At 42.7% G+C, this 23,915-nt stretch overlaps 1 protein-coding gene across 3 annotated transcripts in view; it reads right to left on the reverse strand.

Annotated features, from left to right (window-relative positions):
* Positions 1-23,915, reverse strand: part of LOC147241007 (retinoic acid receptor beta-like) — a 228,939-nt gene that overhangs the window by 37,680 nt on the left and 167,344 nt on the right. For all 3 annotated transcript variants that reach the window (XM_086192550.1, XM_086192551.1, XM_086192552.1), the window contains one exon: positions 6,140-6,281. In XM_086192550.1, the coding sequence (XP_086048676.1) occupies positions 6,140-6,281 (142 nt within the window). The remainder of the gene's footprint in view (positions 1-6,139; positions 6,282-23,915) is intronic.

The raw sequence follows: 23,915 nt of genomic DNA on the forward strand, positions 1-23,915 counted from the left end.
TTATACTGAAAATGACAATATTTCAGCTAAATTATTTACCTGGTGGAGGAAAATGAATATTCGCCTATTAATCTTGTTTATATGCAACTGGGCAAAGTCTGACTAGTGAGACTTGTCAGAATCTGTCCACTTAAATTTTTTACACACTATAAAACTTGGTGATTCTCTGAAAGCGCGTTCATGCTCGAAAAATAATGACATCATGACATTTTTAAAGACTGATACTTCAAATGTATTTCAGTCAGTAAGAAGAGTTTTACTGCTTGTTTGCAGTCTACACCCAAAATACATTCAAGATTTTTGATCCATTTCAGACTGGTAGAGGCTTTTCCCGCAGACAGAACAGGTTCAGTGCCCCCTCACAAGCCTATTTTGAACCACTCCAAATATTCTCACCCACATTTAATTTGTTCTGAACCCTCAAATTAGGTTTACAGCACAAAAAAGACTTCTTCATGTAAAGTCTTACAGCGTGGCGATACCACAGGAATCACATGCAAAGACCCACCTAGTAATGTTGCATCATCTGTGTGTGAGCCAGAAAAATTAATGAATCCTGTGTCTTTTTCATATCTCATCTTTATAAGGGCGACATGGGCTGGCTGGCTAGACAGAATCAAGATCGGGAAAATTATAGCGATTCAGCGGCAAAAGGGCTGAAGCAGGGGGCACCAACTTTTTGACCCTGAGAGCGACTTCCTGGGTCCTGAGTCTGACAAAAGATGAGTTTGATTCACTTTTCTGAAATAACAAATTTGCTTTGACCTTTGAACTAGCATAGTTCAGAGTTCACCTAAATTCACCAAACTTTAAATTAAGTTTTAACTCTGTTTTTTGTGATAATGTCATTTTCAAATCTATAAATGCAAATGTGATTTTTTTTTTTTTTTTTTTTTTTTTACAGGCCTGTGGGCACCTCATGTTGTCCTTGGGGGCTACCTGGTGCCCGCAGGTCCCATGTTGGTGACCCCTGGGCTACAGTGTGTTACTTTCACTGGACAGGAGAGAAAGCAAACCAGTGAATTTTAGTTCCACCGTTCGACTAATCATACGATTATATGAGGAGTAATTATTTTCCCGGCTGCACGGTGGTGCAGTGGTCAGCACTGTCGCCTCACGGCAAGAGGGTTCTGGGTTTGAGTCCCGGCTCGAGCACAGGATCTTTCTGTGTGGAGTCTCCATGTTCTCCCTGTTCCTGTGTGGGTTCTCTCTGGTACTCCAGCTTCCTCCCACAGTCCAAAGACATCAAGAGGGGACGAGGCTGATTGATACTCTAAATTGACTGTAGGTGTGACTGTGAGTGTGAATGGTTGTCTGTCTGTATGTGTTGGCCCTGTGATGGACTGGCGACCTGTCCAGGGTGAACCCCGCCTCTTGCTCATTGAGGCTGGGATAGGCTCCAGCCCCCCCGCGACCCTTACTAGTAAGGAATAAGTGGAAGACGATGGATGGATGGATGGATTTATTTTCCCCAGCCATGTTAACGGTTTAATCAGAATATTGTCATTTTCAGAATAATGGGAAAATGGAATACGGTGGAAACTATTGAGTGCATATAAAAGTAGCCGTAGTTGTATCTTCCCCTAGAGTTCATTTCGAGTGTTGGTTTCTCTTTTGAGTTCTTGGGTTTCGATCTTGGACTGTTTTTTAATGGTGAAATTCTCATTCTTGAAATGCTCTTATGCACACAACTGTTCTTATCTCTTTATCCCTCAGTTAAGTCTGACAGACAGGATGCAAAGCCTGATGGTGGTTTGTGATAATTTATGTAATATTTATTGTGTAGCTCCTCTAACATGCAACAGGTGTGTGTGTAAATCCAGGTAATTGACAGTAACAACAGACACGCGATAGATGTCTCGCAACAAATTAGTTGCAAATACTTATCAGGTTTTGTTTCCCTCTGTAAAACTAAATTGTGGGTTCAGAAACACACATGCACATGCACACACGCGCACACACACACACACACACACACACACACACACACACACACACACACACACACACACATACAAAAGCAACAAATAAAAAGGCACACAAGCCCAAACAGTCCTCCTCTTCTTCGTCTGCAGATTAACCAGATTAATTCTGGATCACATAAGTACTCATGAGACACATGATCATTTACCACAGACAAAACAAAGACACAACTTGTGTAGTGACGCATTCAATCACATATATGCTGGTGCAGCATACACGCACACACAAAGACACACACTTAAATACAATCATGTACAAACACACAATACAGTGTTCCCTTTGTGTTCCATGAGCAGCACTTAAGTTCTCTCTAGGCACATGATAGCACGAGTCCAGGGTCCAAACACTCATGCACGTCTCAACACATTCATCATAGAGTCATGACCACTACTATTGTTGTATTCCAGTGATGGATGGTCAGTGTCAGCCTCACCGGGTGAACCCGAACCCGAACCTTTCAGCTACCTCAACCTTCTGAATGGATCTACAGCTGAAACGTCAACATGTGAGTCGAACACTCTCAGAGCAACGCACAGCATTCAGTTCTAACTACATTTTATCAAGCTCTGTGGACTGCTTGGTGCTGGCCAGGCTGGTCTGGGTTCAAAATGGTGAGAGTCCTGAGAACCTGGGCACTAACCCCTTATTTACACCAGGCATGGCTGCGTCACGTTCCAGCTGCGCCGCCGATCATATCCGTACTCCACACAGATGCTATTTCTACCAGCAGCATTTCATCCACATTGCGTTTAGCCCACCCGGCTTTGTGAACTTGCTCAGATTCTGCTGATTGGGTCGTTGTTTTGTTTCTGTGTTGTATCAGGTGCACATGCAGAATACGTGGTCATATTGTGCCCTTTTCCGTCAATTTTTGCGATAAGGAGTTTGCACACACTGTGTTTTTCTTGAAAATTGACCAGATTCACAATGGCATTAGTGTGGTGACTTCCTGTCTGGCTCGAACTGCCCTGTGCATAATGTCATAGTGCCCTTAGAAATAGACTCACCATGCATTCCTTGCAAGGTGAGGCACCGAGCCTGACACGTTTCTTCTTGTGTAAAGTAAATTATCGATTAATTCAAACCAAAACAGAGCTGAGAGCACTTTTATCATATCACTGGATCTTTGTCGATGTAATATTGACAAGTGCACTTTTATCAAGGGCTGATTTATTGTGCTATAGCAGATGTGGCTCCACACCAAAGAGAGTTTAGGAATGGTGAAACTGCCTATAACACCATTGGAGAGACTTTAAAGATAATTCCAATTTTTAAACCTGAACTTGGTTTTCCACTTCTGCCATGTTTTTGGCCCAATATCGCATGAGAGGGAGAACTGAAGGCTTTAAAGTAAAAGTGTATGTTCTGACACAGACTACACTACAGAAAAGAATTATTCTTGAAATCATTGCAGATGTGAGTCATCTTACCTCCATGTAGCCTTTCCATGAACATGTCTATTGTGTAAAAAAAAGAGCAGATATGTTTTAAACTGATAGAAAACCTCCAACAACCACTACTGCTACTCCTTGGCTGCTGGTAACTGAGAAAAACTCTATTTATTGATCAGGAAAAGAAGAGGAACTGACCAACTTGGCCTCAGCAAACCTCTGGAGAGACACATTGCATACAGTTAAGGCTGTCAGTATGCATGTTGAATGTTTAATTCCATCCATCCAGCCATTTTCTACCGCTTATCCTGTTAAAGGTTTGGAGCCTATCCTAGCTGCCTTCAGGCGAGAGGCGGGGTTCACCCTGGACGGGTTGCCAGTCCATCGCAGGGCCAACACACAGAGACAGACAACCATTCACACTCACAGTCACACCTACAGTCAATTTAGAGTATCAATCAGCCTCGTCCCCTCTTGATGTCTTTGGACTGTGGAGGAAGCTGGAGTACCAGAGAGAACCCACACAGGAACAGGGAGAACATGGAGACTCACCCAGAAAGACAGGGGCTCGAACCCGGAACCTTCTTGCTTGTAGAAAGTTGAAGTAAAGGCAGTAATTTGAACACCCCAGAGCCAGGTGGTGTCTGAATCCCAGTCATGAATGCACAGACCAACCTTGTCCTATTAATGATCAAACAATAAACCCTCTCGTGTCTTGGCCTCTGGAGTCATGATCAAACCTGATCACCTCCATCCATGACAACAGGAAAGGGAACAGTCTCCCTTCTCATCAGTGGCCCTGGGGGGCCAAGACATCAAGGCATCATCTTTTCTATCACTCCTGCTGCTGCACCACAGCCAGAGCTAATGGGGCATGAAGTGGACCTGAACAATAGATGTTGATGCAATCAAAGAATGCCAATAACCTGTGAAATACAATCTGTTCCATTGTGCAAAAAATGCGGATGGGGGGGCGGGACGGGACCTAAATACAGCATTTTTCAAAAAGACTGGGATCAGAGCAAAACCACTCTTCATCTTTATTTATTTGTCCATTTTTTTCATTCATTCATTCATTCATTCATTCCTCTAAGGTCCAACAGGGTTGACAAAGACAACAACTGGACAGAGAACATCCTGTACATCAGCATGAGTGTGACCAGCGTGACGATCGATCTCTGTTGGCTCATTCTAGTTACTCTGCCGTCACAGATCTGCTTCAGTATAATTGTTGGCTGCTTTGGCGAGAAATCTGTGTGTCAAACTTACTTAATACTCTATCATCCAGAAAACAGGCATGCTAAGTGCTTCGGGCGCCGTCTTGCTGACCTCAGACTGTTGTGAAATAAATGCAAATCAAAGAAAAAAATTGCACAAACCACAATTGTGACGTATACTTCCTCTTGTCAGATTATTAGCTGTTACAACAGCATCTTTTACCATTTTATACTAATGATATTCACCTTCATTAGCTTTTGAAACCCTGTGAAAGTGACCGATTGTCCACTTACAATGACTTTTCAACACAGCAAACAACTTCCTTCAGCTGAATAAATACAAGACAAAAGATGGTACCACAAGTCTCGGAAACTTAATCTCAAATGTAGATGTCATCTTTAACCAATCCTTCGCTGTTGGTGACCATGTCAACCAACCCAACGCCTTTTTAAAAAAAAAATTTTACAAATTGAGGAATTCTGCTTAATTAATAAACCGAAGAGACCCAGATTGAGATAGATATGATCGTTCAAGCTCAGATTCTTTGTTTTCTCCCAGCCTGGACTCCTGTCCTGCTCTCTTTACCTGTCTAAACTTCTCAAAACTGTCCATAACACAGCTCAGCCTCTGACTACAAAGAAGGGAAAAGAGATCAAACTTCTCTGATCTTTTCTGTACTGATTTCCAATTCAGTTCTTTATTCATTTAAAAATTACTGACGCAAAGATATGAAAATATCTAGTGGGTGGTTTGTCATTCTAATTTTCTATCCCTGCTATAAATGTAAATGAAAACAACATTAGAAACACCTAACATTTAATATAATGCAGGAAAGCAGAACGTCCCTGTAAACTGATTCTCATAAACTAACTAACTAAGATTTATTTGTTCAAGTAGAACAAATAAATTGCCAGAGGATTTACATCCATCTGCCGGTTTATAAGGACTGCTCACATAAATGGCGCTTTTTATATTTTATTGATGGAGAAAGGGATTTTTATAAGATGCAGTTTATAATAGTCCTATCTGAGTGGCATTGAACTCCTGTGATATACTGACAGGTTTCTAAATATTTTGTCTGATTTTATTCCCATGACAAAGGGGTTACATTCAAACCATCATGAGGCGAAGTTTTTTGCAGGCCTTTTATTTTGTGGTGTGTAAAAGAATAATACAGTCAAAGATCTTAACCTGGTTGTTATTTAATTTTTCGTCATGCATTGTATTTCTAATTTCAGAATTGGTTGAATTTGGTTGAAAAGCAGACGACGCTCAGCACCACACTATAGCCACCGGTGTCTGGTAAAAACTGTATCAAAAGCCTTGTTGTACAACTCAACTGGTATCAACAATGGAAATTTACATTTTTGAAATCAGGTTTCTTTGTTGAAAAAATATCATTAATTCTCCTACAGGTTATGGCTGTCATGGTGCAAATGGCTGTCAAACAGCAGAACAGAGTATATTAAAGTTCTCCTTTGAAGCTCTTGAAAATATTGAAATGAATTCTAAATTGGCAGCCAGTGTAAATTGGGAGTGAAACTCACATTCTTTGGACATTCCCACTGTGAAACACTTCTGCAAGCGGCAGTACTGACAGCGGTTCCTCGTCACCTTGTTGATAATGCAGTTCTTGTCCCGGTGACACGTGTACACCATGTTCTTCTGGATGCTTCGACGGAAAAAACCCTGAGGAGACAGACACACAGACAGAGCGGGGGATGGTTTATGAAAAGAACACCTTCACGTTAACCTCATTTTGCTTTTGATCTTCCAGAGCCGCCTATTCCCTAAAACATCCAAACAGTTGCACTGAAATTCTCCTGCCACTGGATATCCTAATGTCACGACAGTGGGTATAACAATGTGCTGGATGCTTTGTCTTTTCACTGCCATAAGGCGGAGAGAAAAGAGAGTTGGCGTGTCCCTGCTGGGAGCTCAGTGGTGCTTCAAATACTGGATTTCAGCTCAGAAAAAGAGTACAAGTGGGAACAGAGAGTGAAGAACCTCAGGGTATTAAAGCGTGGGGCTGCTGGTGGAGGATGGGAGAGGAGCTTTGGTTTACACCACATCTGAACTTCACAAGGTGACATTGAGCTTCTGCCGAAGACCAAAGCCACTTTTCTCTCAAAAGAACGCTTTCATTTTAATTCACTGGTACAACACTGGAGTCACAGATGTTAAGTGGGCTCATTCAGTGTTTTAGTGTTAACAGGAATAGAAGTACAAAAACATGTAGCACCATCTCAGAGGGGATTATTACAATTCAGGCCACTGAGTCCCAGTGACAAAACTAACATGTGGTCCATGGAATAAATGTTGATAAGACAGCCCAACTCTTCAATGAGATTCTTGACAAAAGGTTACAGAACAGTGAGATGTTTCCAGACAAACATGACAGTTTGAGTTACAGCGTCATGGATGATAGAATAGTGATGGAGGTCTGCTGTCTGTGAGCTCTGACAGTGCCAGTGGAGGAACTTTATAATGAATAAAATCAGCAGAATCCTCTTGGAGCTATGTGGGAGGACGAACAGAGTTTAGACAATTCCTCTTTAAGTTTCACTGATTCTTCTTTACTGAACATCTGTGAACTGACACACCAGCCTATCAGCTCTGACTGAGACTGATTTTTTTTGCTGGTCCTAATTCTGTGTAGACCCCACCCTCCTCTGCAAGGATACACAGAATATGCACACTGAATGACTAGAACTAGTAGAAGAGACCATGTCTCTCCTGTACTGGCTTCTCTGCATCGGCTCCCTGTCAAATTCAGAATAGAATTCAAAATTCTCCTTCTAACATACAAAGTCCTCAATAATCAGGCACCTTCATACCTGACAGAGCTCATAGTCCCCTATTATCCAGCTAGAACCCTTCGCTCCAAGGATGCAGGGTTACTGCTGGTTCCTAGAGTTTCTAAAAGTAGAATGGGAGCCAGAGCCTTCAGCTATCAGGCTCCCCTCCAGTGGAACCGTCTCCCAGTTTCGGTCCAGGATGCAGACACCCTCTCTATGTTTAAGAGCAGACTTAAGACCTTCCTTTTTGATCAGGCTTATAGTCAGGACTGCTTAGGCTGGCCCTTAGATATTCTGCTATAGGTTTAGGCTGCTGGGGGATCTCCCATGGTGCACTGGGCTTCTCTCTACTCCTCTCTTTCCTCTCTATCCACTGTGTCATACATAAATCATACTCCTATGTGTTGTTAACTCGACTCAACTTCTCCAGAGCCTTTGGGCTCCCCCACATCCCAGATCCCGGGTGCTGCTGGAGGAGGCTGCAGACCTGAAGAGGCTCAAGCTGCCACCCGTAGCTCCACCTGCTCACGTCCCCGTCTGTCCATCAGTCTCTTCCCTTTCTCTCTCTTCATCTCTGTCCCTCTCTTTCCTTCTGTATCTCTGTCTTCCTCCATTATCTGTCTTTGTCTCTGCCCCGCTCTCCTGCTCTCTTTCCCCCCAACCGGTCAAAGCAGAAGGCCGTCCCCATTGAGCCTGGATCTGCTCAACATTCCTGCCTGTTGAAAGGAAGGTTTTCATCACTGCTGTTGCAGGATGTGCTTGATCATAGAGAACTGTTGGGTGTAAATTCATTGAAGGAGTGTAGTACTAGACCTGCTCTACTTGTACAGTGACATGAGATCCTTTTTGTTGTGATTTGGCGTGAGACAAATCAAATTGACTTGACTTGAAAAATGGATGAGAAAAGAACAGTTCCACACTTCAAAGGTACACAAAAGCATCTCTAATTTGGTATGCGTGGGTAAAAAATAACACTGATCAGGTGCTGAGTGTAACAACCAAACTATGCCTCATCACTAAGCCCCGGTGTTCACTGTTATTTTGCATATTTTTTCACTCATATGTTCGTACAAAACAGTGAAGCAAAGTAAAACAAAACCTATCTGCATCATTTGAGGTGAATCAACGTATGAATTCATTCCTGTATGGTACTCTGATGCACCATTAGAACTTTATTTTTCATTTTCTCATATTTATCTTTTCAACCATCTCTGGCCCCTAGGTGACCAACACAGGATCTTGTTTACTGTCATGATATTTGCTTGCAGCGATTTTTTTTTACGTATTTTTCACCAACAAATACTGAAACAGCTCGCTTAATTTTGATTGTTACAGTGTAGATTCTATCTCAGAACCATTACAATTACAATAATATTAATCAATATCAAAATTCTGATGAAGGTAAACAATTTCTTTGACCAAAACTGAAGAGACTGCTTCCAGATTCGAAGAGCCTTCGTCGATGCGATGCCCTCCACCATCACACATTGTTGAAATCTTATGCTGATGCCACTTGAGCCCTCTTCATTTAAGAGCACATTTAGACAGGCGCACTGGGCTGCTGCCTGACAGAAAGTCATAATGAAGACAATGTGGAACCTCCTTGAGAGTCTTGGTACACAGAGAGAAAGGATGAGCTGAGCTGGGCTATGAACGAGGAGAGGCATTAATGGGGAGATTTTCCCCCTTGATATTAATTTGCCACTGCTCGAGTGTCTTTTGCAATGATCATCGATCATTCTTGCGTATGTTTGCAGGATTTTGCGCCTGAGGAGCTTCACTGAGTATAAGGATGGGGTTAAAATTCCATTTACCACAGCTGCCTGTGAGTGATGGGACCTTGCCTTTTCATTAGTGAAGCAGGATGCATGATGGGTAACAGATTAGATCACAGGACTGAAACGGCTGACTCTGTAGCACATCTCACCTCGGCCTCAAGCATCCGTCATCCAACGGACCGCCCCTTCGCTAGCAAAGATCATAACCAAAAGCAGCCAATCACGTCTCAGCCATGATGACACGTGGCCAGCGCGAGGTCACCTCCCCTCAGCTGGTATTATTCATTGTCTTAATAGAGGCCTTTGTCCTGGCTGATGTAAGCCGAGGGAGTTCTGAGACATTACCTGGGAGGTCTGATGGATGACCACAGAGGCGGCCTGCATCACCATCAGCTGCCACATAGAAGTGTGTTCAGGTTGGGTGCAGAACCCAAGGCTATGCAGGTACTTATGTCATTCGAGCTGAGAGCATGCAGGTCACTTAGCCTTGGAAATCTATGTGTGTGTGTGTGTGTGTGTGTGTGTGCGCACGTGTGTGTGTGTGTGTGTGTGTGTGTGTGTGTGTGTGTGTGTGTAAGTGCTGTACAAAGTGGAAGGTAGAGTGGGAGCTGGTGTAGATGCAGGATGTGCAGACTGTTTCCATATTTGCATTTTGTCAACTTCAGCTATTTGGGGAACATTTGTTGACAGCTCAAGGCCCACCCTGCAATACTCCTCATTTATAGACTTTTCTCTTCCACATTATGGATGTATCACATTCAATATACTGTATACACTGGGGGGGGGGGGGGAACAACAGCATGATGCAGTAAAATGTTAAGTACTTATACCATAAGTTGTTTTTTTTAATGGCAATGCGGGCAGTGAGTTAGCTGAAATGTTCTGAGTCTTGAGTGGTTGTCACCAAACCAGGCAGGTCCAGCTGGAACCCGGCCTAATTACACCACGTTTCAAAACAAGGACCTCATTTAAACCTTGCATATAGATGACTTTTGGGTGGTCAGATAGGCCATGAAATACAGGCTTAAATATGTAAGAAAGACAAGGAGCCAAACACCTTCAGAGGTGGTCAGGGACACATGAACACAACCACACTGGACAACAGTGTGTTAAACAATACATGTGTCATTAATCTGTGAGTGTCAATGATGTTCTCAAAGGAAATGACACTCATTTGCTAGTGTCACTTGTCTCAACCGCACACACTAACCACTGCAGTTTCCATTAGAGCAGATTAGAGCAGATAAACTGACTGCTCCTGCTCCTTGCCTTCCAATCTCTTTCTTTTTAACAACACCCATCTCTCTCTGAAGCTCCTTTCTAACTGGCCAGACAACACGCTAACACCTGCTAACATCTAACCATGAGTAATAAATGATGGAAACACAAAACGTGGGTGAATGTGATAATTCGTATCGTGCACGTGTAACATCTACAACTTTTTGTCATCTCAGTAATACATGCAAGCCGTCTGTGTTCAGCTGAAACTTGAACATCGTTCAATTGGAGTAAAAAAAAAAACAGACTGGAGCACGAGATGCAGAATAATTACTCCAGAACGGCAGCCACTGCTGCACCATTGACAAACGAACAAAACAGTTCAAAACTCAATGGCAAAGTATTGTCTTTGCAATATTCTGACAGTAAGATGCACCTGCACAGGCTGCCATACAACACTGATACGCACATGCAGACACAAGGCAGCACAGACATGCATGATCACAACGAATATATTCGAACGTAAAAGACTATTATTGTGAACAACACATCTGCTTCATCTCACAGAGCTTTGATAAGTTTCCTGCAGAAACATACTTATTTCTCCAACTCACCAGATTCTCTTTTTTAATAGCAGGTAGCCAAAGTTTGGCGTTCTCCTAAGATCCCTCAGACTGGATCAAAACTCTTTGGCAGAGGTAATTAAACATGAACAGTTCTGCCAGCCAACGGTTCGGTTTGTAGCTCAGGTTTTGGATCATAGTTTCATTATCAGTTTGATGGTTATTTTGTTTACTAAGGAGAAAAATCTCAGTAAATGAGAGTACAATACACAATAACACACATATACTGTATACACACACACACTAAAAATGAGGTGGAATGATTAAATAACAAACATAGTCAATACTGCATTTGGCTTATGGTCTCTAGTGGATGCACTATTTTTGGCAATTTCTCTGAGAGGACGGTGTGTGCATACACAACCTAATCAAACTAATAACTAAGCTATAAATGGTAACATCCTGATAACATCGATGTACCACAAACATGAATTTCTGCTCTTGATGGGATGCAGGATCGGGGGGGGGGGGTGGTCCCCAGGGGGGGGGGTCCCCAGGGTCCCCAGTAACATCCCTGTTAAGTTGTCAAGGGAATGCCATAAAATTCCATTTAGTCAGCATTTGCATGAGATCCTTTGATGACACTTGACATTTTGTTTGCTGGGATGTTCATTACTTGAACATCTGGAGAAATCAAAAGAGGCCAGCTGTGCTACAGTTGCTGAACAAAGATTGGACAATCAGTGTTTGGGTCTTTGAACTAATGGTCAGTTCCATCGTGACCCACTCATTTTTGAACCACTCATTTTTTGTGTGCAGCGGAAGGGAGCGAGTGTAGAAGAGGCTGTTTGTGTGTCATGGTGATTCTCCAGAGGTTTCTCAGCAGCAGTGGTGAACAGATGCCGTGACTCGGAGCACTTCATCTCTACAGGCCTCCAGGGACACATCATCAGTGTCTGAGATGACACTAAGACACACGTCGTCATCCCCGAGATTCACAATCATCACATCTGTTCTTTCCTTGATGTTTTTCTTTTCCCTTTTTTCCACCAGCATTTTCTATTTTCCCCTTCATCCGTCTCTTCCTGCTCCCTTTCTTTCCTCATCATTGCGACGAGTACCAAGTGTTGGCCCGAGACTGCAGACTGTGACATTTGCCACCACTTGTCCTGGGGCTTTACTCATTTGAAGCTTATAAATGTGAAACCAAAGGACACTCTTGAGCTGAGTGTTGTACAAAAGTGTTTACCTGGCCAGAGAGCATCAGAGGAACTAAATGAATGTTTCATCGGTGGGGATAAAGAGAGTGAATCTCCTCGTACACGGATGAAGAGGAAGGAAAAGAGGAATACTTCTTTCTCTGTTCCTTGTGGACTCAGTTCCCAGACCTTTACCCTTGGTTCCTGGACCTTTGCCCAGGATAATGTTTGGATTCCTATTTCTCACTGTGAGGATTGTATAAGGAACCTTAACTTGACTTTCAGACACCATTGTGGGTTTTTGGTGCTTTGAACATGTAGCGTGTGGGTGTGCATGCTTGGATGTCATGACTGGTGAAGGTGAAAGTGCGCTCCATAGAAGTAAAGAAAGGTATGGCATGTTGCCCGCATGTAAATTTGGATTTCTATGTACAAATTGCACACTTTTTGAACATGAAAAGTTGTGTGTTTTTGTGTGCAGACTGATGAGGATACCAAACATACACATCTGATTTCCTCATTTCCTGTTTATAGGTACAGATGAAAATTAAATGCACTAAAAATCTGAGTGTTAAATCTTAATTTCTCAGCTGGGTAAAATGTAATTAACATGTTTGAGTCATCTAGTTTGGCACGTTTCTTCATATGTAACGCAATCTGTATTATCAAGTAAGTCTTACAAGGAAAGCAAATGTCTCTCATCACTCGTGGTTGTTTGATGACTCCAGTGCTCTTCGCACCAGTAGGGTTTCCATGTTATTCTGTAGATAAGGCCATGGTGAGATGTAATGTCAGGGCATCAGGGGACACGAGTCCAGTCACCTGGGATATGAGGCCACTTCCCCCTGGACTGATAAAACCAAGATCATTATCCAGCATCTTGTTATCTTAATGGGCCAAGGATAGAGTGTCAGAGCCACCGTCCCACCATATTAAGCCTTCTCATTTACAGATTAAAAAACGAAAGTGCCGCCTATCAATTATTTACTTACAATCCAACCCCTTGTCCACATGGCCCCCCCCCGCCCCCCCCCCCCCCGCGCTTCAACCATCCACCCCCCCACCCACAGCTCTTTGTGTCGTCTGAGCATTCAGCACAGCCGAGGGGAGAGAGGCAGAGCGGCAGATTAGCTTTCCCTCTTAATCGTGTCGACATCTTATCACTGCCGTGGAAAGTGGAGAGGACATTGGAGACCCTGGGAGGTAGAGCGGTGTGTGTTTGTGTGTGTGTGTGTGTGTGTGTGTGAGGGGGTGGTATCCACTCCAAGCTATTACTTACACCTGCAGTCTATGACAGAGTTCAGGGAAGGTATGGGTGAGTACGGTTCAGTATGAGCATATCAGAGAGATGTTCCTCTCAACTTAGAAGATGAAACAGGAACATATCATTGAAAGCATACTGATGACAACTCGAACTAAATTATAACTTTTTAGGTCTTAGTTCAGTGATCTAACCTGCAAGGTCTGAGATGTGTACACCAAACACCTCTGACTAGATTTTTATGCAAACAAGTGTGGCTGCATGATCTCCTCCAGACAATAGAAGAGGAATGTGTAAATGAATGACATGAAAGGGAATGAAATGGATACAAGTAAAGATGTAAAAAAAACAACTTAAATCTGAAGTCATTTTATCTCGATAAATCCTACATCAACATTTGTCAAGACTCTTTCAGAGATGTGCAAGGTTGCTAGCCTTAACTAGCACGCTTAGCAGCGAACTTAATGATTTGACCACTAGGGGCGATTAAAGGTGGGGGACTGTAGAGGAATGATCAGCATTGTGTAAAAATGTGTATCCAGACCAAATCCAAAATGGAGGCTCAAGTTAATATCTCATGAGGTGCATGGTGAGTGTGTTTGATTAATAACTGTTTGTCTCAGTGGCTATAGCATTCAATAAGTCCTGCCTCCAGGAAGAAAAAAACAACGTCTATCTTTGTATCAAGACGCATCTCCCAAATGTTGCTGATTTCACAAATACTTTATTTTTATTTGCGCTTGCAGTTCTATCAAATGAAGTCCTTTAACCTGTGAACACGCGAGTATGTTTGTCATTTATATGTTTTAAATGAACCTGGTTGTGAAACGTCTGTTGTGCAAAGTGCAGGTTATGCTAAATTTACTGAGAAACAATCACAGTACATTTACACAAAAAGCCAATGACAGGTATGTAGTGAGGCAGGATAAAAGGCAAAGATATAAATAGTTGTGGAGCGTTAATATGCTCCCAGTGTCCAATTTATAAAAGCAACTCCTGCAACCCGACAAATAAAACGATACTGTCCACAACTTTTACGCCCTTCTCAAAGTTAAGGGTGCACACGTGATACCAGTATACATCCGGTCCTGCGAGCACGGGATGAACACATTAGCGTGACTCTTTTTATATGTGCTCACAGTTGCTCAGGCTCACACATTTGTCAAATATGCTGCCACAAATAGAATCTAATTTTTTGGGAATCACTGCAACTCTGAAACACAGAATGGGGACAGCAGTGATGTTGTGCATGGTTCACCTGCTGTATCAACTGCAAAAAAAACAGAACAACAGGGAAAAAAGGAACCCAGACTGCACAAAGCTCTGCATTGTTACTGTGGCAAATATGAAACCTCAACAGATAAGACGCAAACAGAGCGGCAGTCAACAGCTACAACCCTGAAAACAAGAGACAGCTCTCTCAGAGCACCACTCTTCTCTTCAGTTCCTCTTCAACACACCAACCTCTGAAATCCAATCAGTACTTATCTGTCCAACCGAGTACCTGAAGAGCACAGATGGACCAAGAGTTCCAGTAGAGACTGTGTGAATGAAAGGGCATAAAAAGAGGAAGAGAACAAGAGGAGGTAGAAAAAGGAGAGATACCTAGTGAGCGTCCTCAACAGAGAAGCTGTGTGACTCACCCAACCTGCTCTGAATAGCTGCACACACTCAGAGACTGAGCATGAAAAGACAACGGAGGACAGAATGGGGAGGTTTCAGATCACCCAGTTCTCCACAGACGCCCTACTGTGGCCCTATTCTTCAGGTTGCCGCTCACCATTCAGTGCTCGTCTTTCGGGCCTGGACCTGGCAGGGGCCCCCAATGTGATCAGAAGCCATTTTTACGCTCTCTCTCACCCTCTGATGGGAGGCCTCCCTTCTGCTCACTTACACATTCTCTCTCTCTCTCTCTCACACACACACACACACACGCACGCACGCACACACACACACACACACACACACACGCACGTACGCACGCACACACACACACACGCACGTATGCACGCACACACACACACACACACACACACACACACACACACACACACACACACACACACACACACACATAACCAGGACATTAAGGCCTGACTATGTTTACACTGTGGTTACTATACACTCAATATTACAGCCACAGTCATGTCTTTGCTACCAAGTCCATAGTATCACACTGAGTGGTTAATGTGACAGCATGTCGTTGTTGTCAATACTCATTATCATGAACTACACTGACCACGTCCGTCACGTGACCGCAGGACAGATTCTTATCTTCAGCTACTGCCTCTCTAGCTGCTAGCTAGTTGTAACAGAGGACGTATTGCACTATATTGCAGCATAGATATTTTGTCCCACCTTTATCTCTACTTATGTGTTAGGAAAATGGAGATTACTGAGCAACAAAACCTTTAATACCAGTTTAGCCATGTTATTTTTGCCCTCAGCAGGCAGCAGTTTTCAGAGGTGCTAAAAAGCCACTGTAGCTACCTGCTCAGCACCAAACAGACACAAACTAAGTACCTGGTGAGCAGCCTAGTGAGACTTATTTAGCCAGATATTTCCATCAGACGGTAAAAAGAGAGGTATACTAGAACAAATTTAGACTTACAAGTGGACAGAAATAGAATAGTAATGATGCTCTCTGACCATAGGATGTAGAAATAAGAGACATGCAACTGTAGCGCCTTTGTTGTGTGAATGTGGCCATAAATAAGAATGTCATGACCCTGTTTGCTAAGCTCCCCTGTCTGTTTTCGTGGTTCATGTTATGTGTTTCACTTCCTGTTTTATTTTGGTGATTCACGTTTCTTTCTTGTCTTCACAGGTTTTACTTCCTTGCTCCGGCTTGTCACACCCACTTCCTGATTGTTCCTTCCCAGAAGTGTCTCATTACCCCTCATTACCTCTTGTATTTAACATTCTGTCTCCCTTAGTTCCACGCCGGATTGTTAGCACAGCTTTTGTCACTCTCTAGGCGTACTTTCGTATTTCACAGACCAATCTTGACCTCCTTTGCTCTCAAACTCGTTCTCCTGCCTTGCCCTCGTCTGGTTTTGTCTGCCTTCTTGGACTGCTCTTCGTGTACCTCTGCCTAGTCTGACTTCCACCCCCGTGTACCGAACCCTGCCTGGCCTGAGTATGTCCCGTGTGTTTCTTGACCTTGGACTGTTGAATAAACCTTGTTCTTTGAACTTCGGACCCGTCTCCTCCTTCCAATTGGTTGCCCTGCCATTGTTCCTGACAAAGAAGCAATTTTATAAGGCACTTTGGTTCCTGCTAGCAAAGTGCAGTACACATGAAGTGCAATTCCATTTATATTTATCCAGGTAATTATGTTAGCGCATTGCTTTACCAGCAGCTACAAGGGAAGTTTCAGACTTTGTTTTCTCAGGTCCTCTACTTGATCCGAGGGTCTAGTCTGAGGTCACGATGGTCCCAGCTTGCAGGAGGACTGGAAGGTAATGTTCAACCGATTAAAACAAATGAGTTTGTAATTAAAACACAGTCTTAAGACTTAATTGATAGACACCCAGCAAACATGTTTGTGCTGGTCACAGTTGCAAACACCTGGACTACAGTCATCGCAGTACACAAGAATCGATGTATTGAAGGATTTTGTTGTTGGTAGGTGGTGGGATGCTCCTGTACATCAGACTTTTGTTTGGATCACCTTAAACCTCATATATAAAGCAAGTTAGCAAGCGGTGTCCTCGTGGAAAAGAAGACTTAAATTCAAAGAGTATTTGAGAAATGGGACAACTTGGATGCCAGACCAGTTTTGGGGCAGTTGAAGAACCTACATGCCTGATGCAACTTCAGTCAGACTAACATGCTTGCTCGTATTTTGAAAGTCCAGTTTTAGTCAGGCGACCACAATAAATCAACCCTTTGTGACCACATGTAAATGTGACTGACAAAGTATAGAAGTGTTTAATTCCACAGGAGCTGGTGAAAGATATCACACACTGTTGCTGCACTTCATTCAGCAACCAGAGATCTGTCCAAACATGCAGAAGTCAACTCCGTTAATTCTCCATCTACTGATGACTGAATTAGTCATGACACAGTCTCACAGCTGAGCTTCATATTGCACTGCAGGGAGAGCTAATAACAATCATAACTGTTTCCCCTCACACCTCTGCTAGCAGCCAGTGCTGACCCTTTTTGATTTTTTTTCCCTCTCTATTAGCACTTCAGCTTCTTTTATGTTGTACAAAGTTGACAAATCACATTATAAACTGCGTGTTAGCACCAGGGGGAGCTGTATAGATTATAGTGACAGGCAGAACACCGGCGGAGAAAGGCCCTGCCAGATACATGTACTCTGTTCACTGTCAACTCTCTATCATCACTGTCCTGAGAGAGCAGCGGGGAGGTAATAAAGATATGAGAAGCACATGGCAGGAGGAGGCTTATAAGATGTGAGGAGGTTGTGTACAGAGGCAGAGGTGGAGAGCAACATTAACTGTGACTGATCGTTATGAACTGCACAACAACCATCAAGAACTAGTGGATTTTTAAAAAAATTTTTTTTACGCTATTTGGATGTGAGTTAAACCTGAACGAGCATTTTGTTACTGAGGAAACCAAGAGCACGCAAATCAAAGTTTTCAAATTTTGTACAAAATCCATTACTTTGCGGGGCAGATGGTTTCAGGAGATAATTGTACCACGGGATCATACGAGAAACCATCTTGTCATGCAGGTTTCAAGTTACGTGTGTGTCCGAACCACCAGAGGTTTGGATCAATCACTGCCGGATAATATATTGCTGCGGTTTAGGTGTGACGGTCTTCATAACAAAAATGGCTTCTCCTTGAGAGGTTAGCATACATGCTACTATATCATGAATTACAAAAAAGGAAAGCAAAGAACACCACTGAAGGCTTATCTCCATGTTTTCACTCTTTTATCGACTGGCTTCAGCCTCTGTATCAGTTTGTTGACCTGACTGATTGAAGTTGAATGCTTTTAGACAAATGGTTGATCCAATCACCTGCCAGGTAACAGTTTCTGTGGTTGGTTACTAAATTCGGGGAAAGACAGAGTAGATTCAAAAGTCACTGTATTCACAAATGTGGAAATATGTCATGCAGTCCTTTTCCAACCTATACAAACATTCATGAGGAAGTTATAATGTAAGTCCTGTTTGCGTGTAGTCAGCAAGTTATATCTAAAGTGTGTATCAATTGTTAATAAAATTACTTGGAGAATTTAGTCCTAGGGCGAAGAACAAGAGGATATTTTTATGTGTACATGCAGAAATTTCTCAAAAGATGTTTAAATGCTTTTACTACTTCCTCTGCCAAAGAAACAGATTTAACATTTCCACTGTCATCTGTTACAGATGACATGGGATGTAAATGTACAAACGTAACGTGAATGAAGGCTGATGGAAAAAGGTTTTCGAGAAGCGTACAGGGGATAAACCCACTGCAGAGCCAGGGCTTCTCAGTCCGAACCTGAGCTCATATTTGAGTTCAACACGTTCTGGAACACAAACATTTTACAATTTTAGAGATAACACAAATCCCCTTTCTGTTTTGACATGACAGCGTCCACACGATTTAACTGATTTAAAGCAGCATTATGCAGTTTTGCAGAAACAGCAGCACCCTCTGCTGATGCACGTGTTAACATGCAGGCCATTGGTTCATTCAAATCTGTTAACCTGAGAATTATTATTGTCTTGAAGTGACACCGGTTTAAACCAGACTGTGACAGAGAGGAGTGGAGAAGTGACATCAGTTAACTGTGAGCATCGATCTGGAGCCACAGCAGTTGTGTATGTGTTCAATGCAGTTGCTAATGGCTAGCATGACACTGACTAAGTGTACTTTCGCTTTTGCTTTGTTGTTTTCTCATATGCTTGATCTTCTTTTCATCTCTGAAATTATTTTATGTGTCATTAACTCCAAGCTGGGTCTTTAGTGACTCTTAATTATGTTGAAACTGTTGGTTTTAAGCTCAGACTATTGCATTATGGTGCTTTAAATCAAGAGTTAAAGTTTGGGAACTGTCCCACTCTTGTAAACATCATATCTCCAGAGCAACTTAAAGGAATTTCCTCTTCTTTTCCACAAAGAGCCACTAGGATTCAAGGATGGACTGAAAAAAATCGATTGAGAGGTGAAGGCCATTGTGACAGGCGCACATCTGACATTTCTGGTTCCAGTTCAGTTCACTGTGTTCAGTTGCATACGTAAGCTCCAGGGTTAAAGTAAGACTTTCGCAAAATAAAGAACCAAACATGTATTTTAAAATGTAAAATTCAGCCCTTGTAGGTAAGTTTATTCCTCTTTCCCGTCCCTGCATGTAGGTTGGCGGGAGAGAAACAAGTAGCATTTGGGGGCTCTGGAAGAAGAGGGTTTTTCTCCAGTGTGAGCGTTGCTTTGTGTCGTATTCAAAGAGGTTATGGTCTCCCGCTTGTCAAACCAGTTCCATCAAACTAATCCTGCCCTGTCAACGCTGCAGGACCCAACAAGTAAAAGAGAGGGGGGGGGAGGGGTGTTCTCTTCTTCAAGTTTTGTCTTGGTCCCCAAAGGCCTGTCACTGCTGACGACATGCGTAGAAGATTCAAGCCGCCCTTCTTTCTGGACTTTTCGGGGCTTATGCAAAACAATGTTAAGATGTCATTTTCTCAACTGTTTTGCATCTATTCTGAAGAAGGACAAAAACATGTTCTGGAAATAGCCAGCTTAGCCACGATCGCTCACTTTTCAGGGTTTATTTCTTTCAGTTCAGCTTCAAACTCAATACAATAGAGAAAATAATTATTTTGGCTCCTTTAAACCTCCATGGCCTGGACACACTGTTAATATAACTAAAATGATGGGGAGAATTACTGCTACCCAAAAATGTTCAGAATGAGCCACGCTTCCATTGGGTCAAACCTTCATTACGTTCCAGGTATTTAGAAGAAAGACCGAAAAAAACAAGCCGTGAGACGGCTGTCCATTGTTCAACAAATTGCTTGTGACTTCCTGTATAGATAGTTTACAGTGCAGTCCACATTCTCACATTAGAATCCAACAGAACTTGCTTTCCGACGTGTTTTTCACTCGTATGAACAGAAACAACCGGTTATTTTCAGATGGTTACTTGGACTTTATCGAAACAATGACCCCACTTCGTAGAGTTTCCGTCTGGACTGTCCCGAAGGACACTATTTAAGGAACAGCTACTGTAGAGGTGACTGAATGTGAAGGCTGCCTTGACTTCGGAAGATTTCTTGACTTCTTGATCTGCTGCATATGCATGCGCTTCTGGAGGCCCATATGCTTGCACCCTCTTTTAACAATTCAAATTAGCTCTCCACACTTAGCAACTCTGCTCCGGTTGGACAACAACTAAGTTGTACAAAAATCAAACATTCTAAAAAGTGAGTAGGTCAAAATAGTCAAACTTTTTATTCTACATTATCAAACTAATATTATTTAGTTTTTCTCAATTTATAGAGTCAAATGTGATTTTCTAATCCACAGATCAAGCTGTTGGCAAGACATCAACACGTGACGAGTAAAGATGATTTACTTGAGGCAAGATTGCACTGCTTTGATTGGGTCCAATCTTATTCAGCGTCATGTCCTTTTTCTCTCAGAATGTAAAATCGGTCTTTATAATCTAAAGTTCAAAGCTGAAAGAAAACCAAAATACAAAATAATGTTTGTAGAGCTTTTTTTTCAAAGCTTTTCAAATGTTTTATTTCAGTGTTGCAGATCTCTTTTTTAATTATTTTTCTAGCCTTCGTTTACAGCTTTTTTTATATTCAGTTTGTGATATAGGGCAGAATTCTGATTGAGCCTTTCATCACAACGTCTCTGACAAACTGACACCAACCTATAATGAGGCCATCCAGGTAGCCATCATATATATATATATATGTATATATATATATATATATATATATATATATATATATATATATATATATATATATATATATATATATATATATATATATATATATATATACACATACAGTATATATAGGGTGGCACGGTGGTGGTTAGCACTGTCGCCTCACAGCAAGAAGGTTCCAGGTTCGAGTCCCGGCTCGGGCACAGGATCTTTCTGTGTGGAGTCTCCATGTTCTCCATGTTCTCCCTGTTCCTGCGTGGGTTCTCTCTGGTACTCCAGCTTCCTCCCACAGTCCAAAGACATCAAGAGGGGACGAGGCTGATTGATACTCTAAATTGACTGTAGGTGTGACTGTGAGTGTGAATGGTTGTCTGTCTCTATGTGTTGGTGCTGTGATGGACTGGTGACCTGTCCAGGGTGAACCCCGCCTCTCGCCCGAAGGCTGCTGGGATAGGCTCCAGCCCCCCCGCGACCCTTAACAGGATAAGCGGAAGAAAATGAATGGATGGATGGATGGAATCTTATGACCTTTTCAGCACTCCATTTATTCTGTGTTTTTTTGAGGTGCGGCTCTGGCTATTCATAGATAGAATCATCAGGTTCATAACAATTTTTGTGTGAGACATTGCTGACTTATGCCCCCCCGAGACCCTTAACAGGATAAGCGGAAGGAAATGGGTGGATGGATGACTATATATATATATATATATATATATATATATATATATATACACACACACACATTTATATATAAATGAGAGAGAGAAGAAAAGAGGTCTTTGGTTGCATCTGAATTAGCTCAATTTAAGGTGATCCCACAGGCTAATGGAAACCACGAGGAGGCAGCAAGGAAGTCAGCCACTGCCAAATACCTCCAGAGAGTAAGACAAGTACTGAGAAGTCAGCTGACTGGTAAGAACAAGGTCATGAACATGTATGCACTGCCAGCCACCAGATACCCCACTGGGATCATAAGCTGGCCAAAGGAGGAGACAGAAGCCACAGACGTCTGAGAGCTCCTTACCATGCACAGAGGGTTGCACCCTATCTCCAGCATCCTGAGGCTGTATACAAAGTGGAAAGAGGGAGGATGAGGACTAGTGAGCATCAGAGCCACTGTGAGCATCAGAGCCACTGTCCAGGATGAAATATTGAAAACCCAAGAGTACATCAAGAAGATGATCCCTCAGGACGAGCTGCTCAGTGAATGCCTAGGACAGCTGAAACCCAATGAGAGTGAGGTGGGAGACGAGCAGACATGGACGGACAAGCTCCTACAGGGCATATACAATATACCAGATTAAGGAAGTGGCTGATATCAAGAAGACCTGCCAATGGCTGGAAGATGCTGGACTGAAAGACAGCACAGAAGCACTCATCATGGCAGCACAAGAGCAGGCCCCAAGCACAAGAGCCATAGAGGCCAAGGTCTACCACACGAGACCAGACTCAAGTATACTCAGGATACTCCTGAGACAGTCCAGAGTGACAGACAGCTACTGGTGAACCAACCGGACATTGTAGTGGTGGAAAAAAAGTAGAAGAGGGCAGTGGTGACAGATGTGGTGATACCAGCTGACACCAACATCAGGAAGAAGGAACATGGATGGTTGAGAAGTACCTGGGATGAAAAGAACAGCTAGCAGGGTGGAAGGTCAAGGCTGATCTCGTTGCCGTGGTAGTAGGAGCAATACGGGCGCTGACCCCCAAACTGCAAGAGTGGCTCCAGCAGATACCAGAAAGAACACCTGAAACCTCAGTCCAGAAGAGTGCAGTCCTCGGAACAGCTAAGACACTAGGTAGAACCCTCAAGCTCCCAGGCATTTACATTTTATCTATCTATCCATCTATCTATCTCTCTATCTATCTATCTAGCTATCTAGCTATCTATCTATCTATCTATCTCTCTATCTATCTCTCTATCTATCTATCTATCTATCTATCTATCTATCTATTTATCTATCTATCTATCTATCCATCTATCTAGCTATCTATCTATCTATATATGCATATATATATATGTGTGTGTGTGTGTGTATGTATGAAGTAGAGCTGAGGCAGATGCAACATGAATTTACAGCAACACATGTATACATGAAGTCTGAATGTGTTTCCTTTAACCTGTGCTTCAAACACACACACACACACACGTATGTGCACACACACACGCACACACACACACACACACACACACTGTGCAAAGCACACACTCTCTTTCTTTCCATCTGCCAGTCTTCAAGTGTATTTGTGGCTCTAATTGGCACATTCAGCAGGCAGCAAAAGGCTCTTATTGCTGGCTAAAAGCCCACAGCTGTAGCGCACGCTCGGATGCTTCTATCCAATAGACGGGGCTTGCCCCTTGCACTACAGACAACAATGTCTTTGCCATAGAGACAGAAATACAATACAGAAAAAACTATAATCCACCACTTAATCCTCTTGAGTCAGGGTGTTATAAAATCAAGGCCATTCTGCCATGAATTGAACTATTTTTACATCAGCGCACTGCAGAACGAGCAGACAGAGAATAAAATTCACTTCACAGTCTGACCTGAAAACAGTGTGATGAGGAGTCATTTATTTGAGTGTACTAAACTATTCATTCCACGATCAGGCTAGAATTATTTCATCTAGGTGGGCCTC

Source organism: Aulostomus chinensis, chromosome 22 (assembly GCF_037954235.1).
Source record: "Aulostomus chinensis isolate RoL2024-O1b breed Wild chromosome 22, RoL_Achi_v1.0, whole genome shotgun sequence".
Classification (NCBI taxonomy): domain Eukaryota; kingdom Metazoa; phylum Chordata; class Actinopteri; order Syngnathiformes; family Aulostomidae; genus Aulostomus; species Aulostomus chinensis.